Raw genomic sequence first — 12308 nt, 5'->3', positions numbered from 1 at the left:
GGATAGTGACATCCACCATTCAAAACTTATTAGAGGCCACAGGAGTTTCCAATCAAGCCGATATTTTTGTTTTCACTTCATCTATCTCTATGTTAACTTACGAATAGGTTGGATCTCAAAAAAACATAACAGTGGGTGTGATTGATCCCACGGTTTTCTGTGGTGGGTCCACTTGGAATTTAGATCTATTTCATTCTCTTTGTAATGCAATAAAAAAGATCTCTAAAAATGGTTGGACGGTATGGATACAGCACATGCATCATGGTGGGGTCCACAGAGCTTGGTGACGTCACTTCAGTAGCGATTTGGCTACTGGCCTTGTCAGTATCCAATCCGCGTCGATAAAATACATACATCATGGTGGGGCCCACAAAGCTTGGAATGTCGCTAGTGTCGTGGTCACCAGAAAAATCGTGTTCCCATTCAAAACCAACCCCTCGAGTCTCAGTCTCGCGGGAAGAAAAATCCTCACCCTCACTGTCTCTGAAAAGTCCTCTCTCCCTCTCCCATTCTCTGTTTTTCTTCTGTATTCAGATTCGAAATCTCTCTATCTCTGTGGCGTGTTTTATGTGTCTTTTCTTTTGTATTCAGATTCAAAATCTCTCTTCGAAATTTGATAGAAAAAAACAATAATTTGAAATAGAAAATGGTAAGAATCCCATATCTAACGGCTCTAACGACACTCTTCAGCTACGGCCTCTTATTCGCATTTGCACATACAAGAGACATCTTCAACAAGTTCTTCCTTTTCTTCTCTTCCACCAATCTTCACGTACTCTCTCTCTCTCTCTCTCTCTCTCTCTCTCTCTCTCTCTCGTCCTATCTTTTGTGCTTCTCTCTCTTTCAGAGATTTATGAGAAATTGACTTTATTTTCCCTTTTTTCTCTCTCTGTTTATGGGGACTCTAGGTATACGCGCCTATCTGTTTTGATCATGAGGATATCTACATACGCCGTTTGTATCGCCGTATTCAGGTAATTTCCTGTTTTCTAATATTTTCTTTCTTTTTTATTTGCTTCTCGATTTTCAATTTTACTCACTTCTCGATTCAATTGCATCTGCTGGCGTATCAATTCTTAGGATGTAAGTTGCATGCAAATCGTAGTTCAGATATCACCTGTTTTCTCTCTTTTTTGGGCAGGACTGTTTTGGACGGCCAATAGCAAGTGCACCTGATGCTTGGATAGATGTGTTTGAGCGTTACTCTAATGACAATAACAAGACACTGTTGTGAGTTTCTTTGTTTGCCTTTGAATTCCATTGCTATGTATTAGGGTCATTTACTGATGTAGAGCGGGGCACAGACAGTTTTATGGCCAAGATGGATCAGAAAAGGCCCGGTCGATGACAGAAGTGATCCGGACCGTCGGACCTTAGATCGGGTGTATCTCACAATCCGGAATGAGTTATCGGGCGTAAAATATATGATTTTGGGGTAGAACGAGCTACTTTAGCCAACCAAGCCGGATTTGCAAAATACCCCTGGATCGACGGTCATTTCCTTATTTAAATTCCGTTTTTACTATAAATGGTAAGTTTTAGTTTGATTATAACTCTTCATCCGTTGGGCTTTAGGAGTTGCGCCCAGCTAGAAAAGAGCTTAGAAAAATTAGGAGAACAGCTTGGTGAAGCCAAATAGGACACTTACTATTCGAGAAGTCTCTGTGAGGAGTCCAGAGAAGCTCCGTGGATTCGGAGTAGTTATCCTTGAGGAAGACGGTGCTTGACCTCATCATGTTCATCCCTGCATCATTTAGCTTCAGTCATTTTTTGGTTTTCCTCTTTATTACTCTCTCTCTCTCTCTCTCTCTCTCTCTCTCTCTCTCTCTCTCATTTAGCTTTGATGCCTCTTATAAAGTTCCTGGCATGCTACACTCACTTGAGTTCATGTTCAGGCACCAAAAAAGATCTTGGATTTGGGACAAGAGATCTTCTAAGTATTATGTTCTCAAAATATTAAAGCTGTTTAGCACCCATATATATAATGATGTTAAATGTTCCTTGATGATATTCACAAGTCAGGTTAATATCCCTGTTTGCGTAGCATTCTTCTTATTTCTTAATTTTAGCACTCCTTCAGGACACTGGACCACTTGTATCTTATTCCCTTAATAAAGTAGGATTGGGGATTTTTTCCCCATAATTTATAATTTTCCCAAATCCATTTCTCTCATAACATGGGTATGGGAACCCCTTATCATTACTCTTAACGGAGTATCATAGTTGGGTGAGTATCATAGATTCTAGGTCATCATCATCTAAGCCTTATCTCAACTAATTGGGGTGAGGATTCATGATAAAAGTTATGGCAAAAGTTTCATGCCGGCTACCATCCAGACACAACCCTCCTCTATCTGGGCTTGGGATTGGCAATGAGCATGCAAAACTCCCAAAGGAACTATGTAATAGTCTATTACATAGGTTGATTAAAATCAATGATTTATCATAGGACACTTCAATTTTCCATATTCTAAAATGTGTTCTTAATATAAATATTTCGAATGAATTTGGAATGTTTTGAGGTTGTGATCCAACCAATTGTTCTAATGCAGACGGACCACGAAGACGAGTAGATGCCTTAACTTAGGCTCATACAACTACCTTGGGTTTGCAGCAGCAGATGAATATTGCACACCCCGTGCAATTGAGTCTCTGAAAGAATTTTCACCAAGCACTTGTAGTACTCGTGTAGATGGCGGTATGTTTATATGTTATGAAGAATACAATTGTTGATGAACATGGGCTCCATCTAATGAAGTTAAATGGCATCAGGAACTACCAAATTGCACGTGGAATTGGAGGAGAGGATTGCAAAATTCGTGGGAAAGCCATCTGCTGTAGTTTTTGGCATGGGCTATGTGACTAACTCTTCCATCATTCCAGTCCTGATTGGGAAGGTTTGTATAGTTGCTAAAACTTTAGTAATCTGCATTATAACATGATACTATAGCAATGTGAATGGTTCTACAAACCTGAACTCTTGCTCATTGTGATCATATGCAGGGGGGTTTGATAATCAGTGATTCTTTAAACCACAACTCGATTGTAAATGGTGCTCGAGGATCGGGAGCCACAATCCAGGTTTTCCAACATAATTGTGAGTTTTTGTACTAGAGGTATTATGTGATGGTTGATTAGGAGACATGCCATTTCTTAATTCGATCCAGCAATGCTACAGGTGGGGTCCACTTTTAGCCCCATCGTAGGATAGGCCATGTCTCAATTTCTCCCCTATCAGACATTCCTAAGCATCTGACCAAAATAGACAATTACTACTAACCATCCAAATTTTAATGGGGCATGATAGGATTCAGTGGTTATGATCATCCGATGAGTAGACTTTTAGGGATCACAAAAGGTGGGCCCCACATGTAAATTTTGGTGGGCTTAGCAGTTCCTGTTTATACTTTGGTTCATTGTTGCTTATAACTTCTTTAAGTTAGAAAGATACATCCTTTTGAGTTCTGATAACTTCTTACTTGCTGCCATGCATCTTATTATTTTTTCTCCTGCTTTTAGCACCATCTCACTTGGAAGAAGTGCTGAGAGAACAAATCACTGGTGGACAGCCCCGAACACATAGACCTTGGAAAAAGATAATGGTTATTGTCGAGGGAATCTACAGCATGGAAGGGGAGCTCTGTAAACTTCCTGAAATCATAGCAGTTTGCAAGAAATATAAGGTGATACCACTCAAAGAAAATATCTTGGAATTTTAGTAGGGTCTAGTAGATGAAACGTCTGGATGTTGCACATGTATGCTATTTGTCTGGATATTGGATTCTTGATAACCAAGATAATATTTAGAGAACTGGGTCCTTTAACAAAAATGAATGTTTGTGGATGAATGGAGTTTGACCATGGATAATCACAAAGTAGAGGAATTTTATAATCCTCAATTGACGATAAATACAGTATATTCAGATCTTTAGTTTGTACAACTGTTATTGGTGACCACCCAATGGGAATAGGCCATGCCTCAAAAGATCTACCAGCTTGGATGATCCTAGCCATCTGATATTTGGCTTTTATGCCTTTAGATGGATACTTTTGCTCCATTTTTTTTAATCTCAATAATTTAATTTCAGACTGCTGATCTAAGGGTTAGGATTGTCCCACAGGAGACTTTTGTGGCATGGCCTCATTCACCACTGCTTCATTACTGTCTTTGTAAGCACTTGCTCATCTATATTTAATGTTCATCTCAACAGTCGTTTTCTTTCTCATTCTATTTCTACTTTTGGACTAGGCATACATATATCTAGATGAGGCCCACAGCATTGGCGCAATTGGAAAAACTGGAAAAGGTGTTTGTGAGCTCCTAGGCGTGGACCCCACTGATGTAGATATTATGATGGGAACATTTACAAAATCATTTGGATCGTGCGGTGGCTATATTGCAGGATCCAAGGTTCGATTTATCTTTTGCATGCCCTTGCTTCAATTTAATCAATTCTATGATTGAAAGATGAGAGAATGCGGAGTTGCATCTGGTCTAGAGAAGCAGCTGATCACCTACTGCCAGCTGCATGCTAACTCCATAATTTCCCACCAACATGTCACCTGTGTGGAAAATCCGTCGTGCAAATGGTGTGGCCCACTATGAATACTACTTAGGACCTGTTTGGATAGTGGGAAAAGAAATAAAAGAAATCGAAACTGTAATGATTACCCAATGATGATTTTCCAAGATTTCCATAAGACATGGATTCCCATGGATTCCATTTTGTGGGTCTTGCTTGAATAGGAAGTGGAAATCTGATAAAGCTCTCATATTGGTTATCCAATATCTTATGTTGTGAGAGTTTGATTATGGTATTTGGGTAATGATTGCTTTTTGAAATCCAAACTTTCTTCACCTTCCAAACATTGAAAAACATCCCATCATGGGAAAAGTCATCTGTTTTTTTTTTTTTTTTTCCCACTATACAAACTGGCCCTTAGTGTAAAAATCAGGTGGATACATTCATAAGGTGGGCCACACAGTTGAAATAAAGCACTAGGTTATATGATTTCAAAATTTGTATATGAATGAAGAAAAAGCAACTCAAGTATTTTCACTAGATATAGGTGCCACGATTAAAAAATAAACTCTTATCTTGTCACTGTCAGGAACTTATTCAATATTTGAAGTATGCTTGTCCAGCTCATCTTTATGCGACATCCATGTCACCACCCGCTGTTCAACAAGTCATATCTGCTATAAAAATTATTCTTGGAGAGGATGGTTCTAACAGAGGTATGGATGGATAGAAATTCTTCCTCCCACAGTTTGCGTTTAGGGTGTGTTTGGATATGTGGAATCCATGCGTAAATCGAAATTGCTTTTCATGGACAAGACAGTTGGGCTGTTTGGATATGCATAATCCACACACTAATCATTATTCCTATCATGGTCAGAATTCTCAGGCACAAGAAACAGGGTGACAGTTGTCTAATGAATTTTAGGATTCCACTTACTACCAAACAGGCACGTCATTTTAAAAATTACGGTATCCAGCGAATCCAAATGAAATCTTCATATGCAAACAAGCGTTAGTTTAAATTGAATCTTTATAACATGCTCAGTGCAAGGACTGAAAACTTTTTGGATTTTTTGGCAATAACTAGGCTATTTTTATTTCCATACAGGAGCTCAGAAACTTAATAGAATCCGTGAGAACAGCAATTTCTTCCGCTCAGAATTGCAGAAGATGGGATTTGATGTTCTTGGGGACAATGACTCTCCAATAATGCCGATAATGCTTTACAATCCGGCGAAAATGCCTGCTTTCTCTCGAGAGTGTCTTAGACAGAATGTGAGTATGTCAGTCTCTCAGCTGGTTTACAGCCAAATACATGTACATACAGAAATTCATTCACACATACATTGATCTAATTGCCAAACATGCTGATCTTGTTGAAACTAAGAAAATAATTGGGAAGAAGAAATTAAGTCAACTCACTGACTCGTTCAACTTGACTCATTCGCAGATGCATTGATCTAACTGCCAACTCCCTGACTCGGTTGACTTGACTTGACTTGACTCAACACGACTAGAAGCGAGTTAAAAAAAATAAAATAAAAGGACTGAGTTTTGAAAACCCTGACCTTAAGCAGAGGAAATAATGTTGTATTTGATGTCTTAAATCAAGTTAGATACAGGGTCTGTCAATGCCATCGATAGTCTATTCGATGTCACCTTCGATGGCATTGAACAGTGCTCGATCCCATCAAGATTTTCCAAATTTTCTCCAGTTGGTCGCTGACTTATCTGGGCACTTTTTTCGATGCCATCAATGGATGTTCAATTGAACCTTTGATGACATCGAACATGGATCAATGCAATCGAGATTTGAAGGAAAATCGGGTTTTGTCTTTGGACAGTTTGGGTGTTAGTTAGATACCATCGACCCAGCTTTGATGGCATCGAATGATAAGTTTCGATGACATCGAAGGGCGTTCAATGACGTCGAACGTTTTGCGCAGAATTTTGCGGATCCGCCGGATCTGTGAAATTTGTTTTCAATTTTGTTTGGGATTCTCCCATAGGCTATAAATATAGGTGTAAACAGGGTTGGGATATTATTCCAGGGGTTTCTAAATAATTCTAGGGTTTCAAAGAGGTAGAGCAAAGGTGAGATTCGAGGTTGTTCGAATCGGGTAAGCCTTCTCTCTTTGTAATTTTTGCTTTCATAGTAAGTTTCTGTCGCTTTGTGCCGTGGTTTTTTCCCGAAAGGGTTTTCCATGTTAAATCACTGTGTTTTTCTTTGTGTTTGCTTAGTGTTATTTGATTGCTATCCTAGATACATCTCCGTGTGATTCCGCCGCATAATACCTCTAAACAACAAGCCAAGCACCATGTGTTTGTATCTCCTTCCATTAATTTTTTTTCAAAATATTTAATAGGTATATAATTATCTTAAAATATCCATAAGTGATATTAATTTAATTATTAAATAATGAGCTGAGTCAAGTACATATTTATCCGAGTCTTCGGGTTGAGCCGGCTAAACATCGAGTCAAGTCAAGGGTTTGAGTTTTTAAGCTTTTTTTTTTCAATTCTCTTCGTCAGCATTGGGTGTGTTTAACAAACCATGAAAAACATTAATTGATTGGTTATTTCATATGGATTTCCACTCCAATTGGAAAACAAGATGATTTTGGATCGGAATGTTTCCATCTGGTCATGTATAGGTCTGTAAGCCTTTTGGAGCATTTGCAAATTGTGCAGGTACCCGAATGGGGCCTCAACTAGTCATTCCAAAGGATAGCATTCCATCATCAGCTTTGCTGCCAGATGGGAGGAAATTTCAGCACACCTGCACCAAAGTCTCACTAATCTGAGAATCAAGTGGCTCATTTGGGTGGGTGATGTAGAGTGGGTCGCAGACACTTTCATGGCCAAGATGGACCAGAGAAGGCCCAATCGGAGGCGGAAGCGATCTGGACCGTCAGAACCTTAAATCAGTTGCGTCTTGCAAACCGGGATGAGTCTTTCGACATATTATATATGATTTTGGGGTAGGACCTACTTAAGCCAACCAACCTGCTATGCTGGGTTGCCCACGCCGGATTTACGAGATTCCAACTGATTGACAGTCAAAAGTACCGTTTAGTTTCATTTTTACTGTAAATAGTAAGTTTTAGTTTGAGTATAACTTTTGATCCTTTGAGTTGTAGAAGTCGTGCCCAACATGAAAAACGCTTCTAAAAATTAGGAGAATAACGTGGTTCATGAAGTCTAGTAGGAATAGAGGTAGTCTATAAATAGTAACTTTACTATTTATAGTAAGTCACGTTTTTAGGATGTTTGAGTTGAAGTCTAAGTCTAAAACTCTGTCCTAGGTTTGAGTTCCTTATTTAAATAGTTGTAAATTTATTTATTTATTTATCAATCAAGTTATTTCGAATTTATTAGGAATTATTTCTGCTTATCTGTCGTGGATTTGAGGAAGTTCTGTAAGGAGTCCTGAGAGCTCTGTGGATTAGTAGTTATCCCCTAAGGAAGGCGGTGATCAACCTCATCACGTCCTTCCCTGCGCCAGTGGGCCCCATGTTTACTTTCTCTGGGCCAATATATCTGTGTCAAACATGCACAAAAGGAATGAATGGTTAAAAGAAGAAGAAAAACCGAAGGGTCCTTGTCAAAAGTATCTTGGGGTAAGGGATTCCCTTTCCAAGACTTGAAATCCAGATTTACAGGGACATTGAATTCTAGAGTTTTCAGTTAAATTTTGTAGTGAACTGAGCTAGTCGGGCAACAAATTCAGCTTCTGCTATTGTTAGCTGAGTATTTACATTTGATTAATACTCTTAAGCAGTGATAATTCTCACCATACCCATATCATGAGAACTTGGATTTTAAGGATCCGCCAAACATTATCCATGTTCTTTCAATACCTTTACCGATAGGTCCCATACTCAGGTAACGCAACACCAGATAAATAGACCGCCACGATATTTGGGTTTGGCTGAACAGCTTGGATCTCGCACACGTGTGCATCGTTGGCACACATGAACGGTGAAGTCCCTTGGAGGGACCCACATAATTGTGTCTTTTTTTTTTTTTTAATTATTCTTTCTTCATTTGGAATGCTACTTTAGAACTGAATGAAATGGTTGCTCCTCTGGCTATTACTTTGACAAGCACCCGACCATGCTTCTTTTCACAAATCAAACATTCACTTTGGTTGAAGTCTTGAAAATCAGCTGTAAAACACTCTAGTATTGGGGATGCTTTTGAATGCATTGGTCGTCTGAATTGCGATAATTCAGCGTAAGAAAAAAAAAAAAAAAAAACAAGAAGAAGTGCCAAACATTAGTTATGCTTCCAGCATCCTAGTATTTATAGTACTTGACTCAAATCTTGGCTGAGTCAACTCAACAAGATTTTGATGTAGAGAGGGTCGCGGACACTTTCATGGCAAAGATGGACCAGAGAAGGCCCAATCGGAGGCAGAAGTGATTAGGACCATCGGAACCTTAAAACAGTCGTATCTTGCAAACCTAAATGAGTTTTTCGACATATCATATATGATTTTGGGGTAGGAGAAGCTACTTTTGCCAACCAACCTGCTATGCCGGTTGCCCACGCTGGATTTGCGAGATTTCATCAGATTGATGGTCAAAAGTCCATTTTATTTTCGTTTATACTACAAATAGTAAGTTTAAATTTGATCATAACTTTTGATCCTTTGAGTTTTAGGAGTCGTGCCCAACATGAAAAGGGCTTAGAAAAATTAGGAGAAAAACGTAGTTAGGCCAAATTGGATAGGAATGATGACCATCTATAAATAGTAAGTTTACTTCACGTTTTTAGGGAGTTTTAGTCTAAAACTCCGTCCTAGGTTTGAGCTCATTATTTAAAAGATTGTAATATTGTTTTTTTTTTTTTTTTTTAAATTATTATTATTATCATCAATCAATTTATTTGGAATTATTAGAAATTATTTCTATTTTCATTTCTCATGGATTCGAGGAATCTCTATGAGTCCAGAGAAGCTCCGTGGATTCGAGGAATCAATTTGAGTTTGAGTCTATTCTCTCTCTCTCTCTCTCTCTCTCTCTCTCTCTCTCTCTCCATAATCAAAGGAAGGCTAAAAAACCTGACTTATCTTAGAGAGTGTACTGACTCTACGAACAGGCCATACACTTAGAGTTGGGCATCGAGTCGAGTCGGACCGGATTGGGTCCAACTCGACTTGATCCGATTTTTCAAGAACTTGACCCGAACTCGATCCGATCCGGGACCGAGTCCAGCAGGGCTGACTCGATCCGATCCGAATCCTTGCTGGCCTGCCCCGAACCGAGTCTGACTCGGTCTGGAAAATCGAATCGAGTCGGAATGAGTTGAGTCTGTGGAGAGAGAGAGAGAGAAAGAAGGAGATGTGGGAAACCGGGAGAGAAAGAAGGAGAGAAGGAAGGAGAGGAGGGAAATCGGGAGAGACAGGAGGAGAGATGGGTGGGTGCAGCGCCTCCTTCGGGTGGAGAAAGAGGGGTTAGGGTTCGTTCAGATTTTGGATCATATCAGTCCGGATTGACCACGATCCGATGTACGATCGGATCTGAGTGGTCCTACTCGATCCACACCGATCCAGGCCTTCAGTTCGGTTTGGATCAGGTTGGATTCTGCCCAACTCTACATACACTTGATTGGTGACCATTTATGTCAATTTTTATATTCGCAACCTCTATTGATTGGTGACCATTTATGTCAATTTTTATATTCACAACCTCTATTATTACTTAAATATTCTTATTAATTTAAATATTAAATATTGAGTCGAGTCAAGTCAACCCGGCTGGGCATCGAGTCGAGTTGAATTTTAGGGTTTTCTTAAACTATGCTGAGGAAGTAGAATTCAAATTGCAGTTAGTTGGTTTCATGTCCAATATGAAAATAACATAATCACAATTTGGAACCTAAACCATCAATATGAAATTACAATTTCATTTTCCCTACTATGTAAGACTAATTCCATGAAATTCTGTTCTGCATCTATATTCTAACGAACAGCCCTGATAGATCACTTGGACTGTCCTAGTGGGCCACTGCAACTAGGACCACTGGATAATTTGTTTTTCTTGCAACCTTCCATTATTTATTTATTTATTTATTATTTTTAAAGGCATGCTTCTGTTTGTGTAGGTTGCAGTTGCAATGGTCGCATTTCCGGCAACTCCGCTGTTATTGGGAAGGGCACGCATCTGCATATCAGCTGCTCATACCAAGGAAGATCTGCTGAAAGGCTTGGAGGTGATTACTTGTTTCTCATAGCCTGTGAAATTCTCCTTTTCAGATTGTGGTTGCTTGCATGTTGGATGGCATTTTTATTTTAAGCATGTAAAGCATCTATTGTTAATTGATGTGGGAAATGTGGGCCCCACACGTCCATAAGATGTGCCACCTTAATAATCCTCCAAGGCCCAGAAAACAGCTCGATCTAAAACTTAGGTGGGCCACAGCACAGGGAGCAAGGTGGGAGTGGACGACAACGCTTGATTTTCATTGGAGCCCACTTGAGTTGCAAAACCATCTGATCTTTGGCCTGACCCTTTATGCAGGCCAGATGAAGGGTCTGAACGGCATGGATTCCACATACACAACACGGTGGGTCCCCCACGCAAATCACCTCCCAGCATGTTTCCTCAGCTATGGCCCACCTGAGTTTTAGATCAGCAAAATTTTTGAGCCTTGAAAGTATTTTTGGGTGATGCATCTGATGGACAGGTTGGATGTCATGTACACATCACGTGGGGCCCACATCTGCCCATGCCCCATGTTATTACATGCTTCCTTCTCAGAGCCATGCACTGTCCCCGTACACATCTTTCACCAGGTGGGACCCACCACAGACCACATTATTCCCAAACATCTGCTATTGGAGCATTTTTTGAGGTGCAAATGTATTTTTAGATCTCAAAAGAAATGGTTAGACCAACTTTCCACATTCAATCAACTTAGTCCTCCAATTGGGTGGTGAGGAATTGTCCCATAAGCATCAACTCTTTTTGGTCTATGGCCCATCTATGGATGGTAGGGCCCACTTTGATAGAACAGTCCATTTTATATTATTCTGCCAGTTGCACATGATAGAGTGCATCGATACCGTTCAATTTTCCAAGGCCAACAGGTTTCTATTTAGTCAGCCTGATTAGTTTTTCTATGTGCCATTTACTTCTCAGGTCATTGGCAGAGTTGGCAAATTGATTGGTGCAAGATATTTGCTAGCTGAGCCTTCAAAGCAGCATGATGGAGGTGCTTCTGACCCATTGGGCCACCATTAGATCACAACCGTGCATTATTGTGCTTCCAGAAACCAGGGATTATGAAGAGCAGCTAGTTTTGGAGAACTACTTGAGATCTTGGCTGAAGAATATTTAAGAGTATTAACTAATGGGCATTGAGTCTTTATAAGTAGGGCCCACGGTTCAATGATCTGGATTAAACTTCTCTGCTCCCAGGTTAGGTGAACTATGGACACACATTGTTAATCTTTGGCTTTTGCAAAGGTCCTGAGATCGTCTAGACTGTAGATCTTATGTGGGTGCATTCATTTGGGCTGTCTTTCGGATAGTAGCTCATGGTGGTTCTCTCATTGTAACTATAGCCAGTCAATTTTAATTAGGGCTAAAGTCCGGCAGGTTCAACACGACATACCCAACATTGGGTTGGGCTCAGGTAAGATGTATCGGGTTCAGTCTCGGGCTTGTGCTATACAAACACCAACCCAATAAGACTTGGCTTGGGCTCGGTTTGAAGTCTCCAGTTTCCTAGCCCAACCCCAACTCGATGAATATATCAGTTACTTATAAATTATAATTG

The 12308-nt window shown here is 39.8% G+C and overlaps 1 protein-coding gene across 2 annotated transcripts; it reads left to right on the top strand.

The window, feature by feature from the left end:
* The first annotated feature begins 479 nt into the window (after positions 1-479).
* Positions 480-12081, top strand: LOC131239359 (long chain base biosynthesis protein 2a-like). 2 transcript variants are annotated; one of them, XM_058237036.1, is made up of 12 exons: positions 480-772; positions 909-974; positions 1142-1230; positions 2553-2698; positions 2773-2897; positions 3004-3097; positions 3520-3683; positions 4250-4411; positions 5113-5239; positions 5632-5840; positions 10632-10739; positions 11669-12081. In XM_058237036.1, the coding sequence occupies exons 1-12, from the start codon at positions 647-649 to the stop codon at positions 11768-11770; spliced, it is 1518 nt and encodes a 505-aa protein (XP_058093019.1). In that variant the 5' UTR covers positions 480-646; the 3' UTR covers positions 11771-12081. The 2 variants fall into 2 exon arrangements, with proteins under 2 accessions (XP_058093019.1, XP_058093020.1); XM_058237037.1 differs by having other exon boundaries at positions 484-772; positions 5632-5798.
* The last annotated feature ends 227 nt before the right edge of the window (positions 12082-12308 follow it).

This window comes from Magnolia sinica, chromosome 3 (genome assembly GCF_029962835.1).
Source record: "Magnolia sinica isolate HGM2019 chromosome 3, MsV1, whole genome shotgun sequence".
Classification (NCBI taxonomy): Eukaryota; Viridiplantae; Streptophyta; class Magnoliopsida; order Magnoliales; family Magnoliaceae; genus Magnolia; species Magnolia sinica.
The sequence above is the reverse complement of the archived record's forward strand: the minus strand, read 5'-3'. Positions and strand labels throughout refer to the sequence as shown.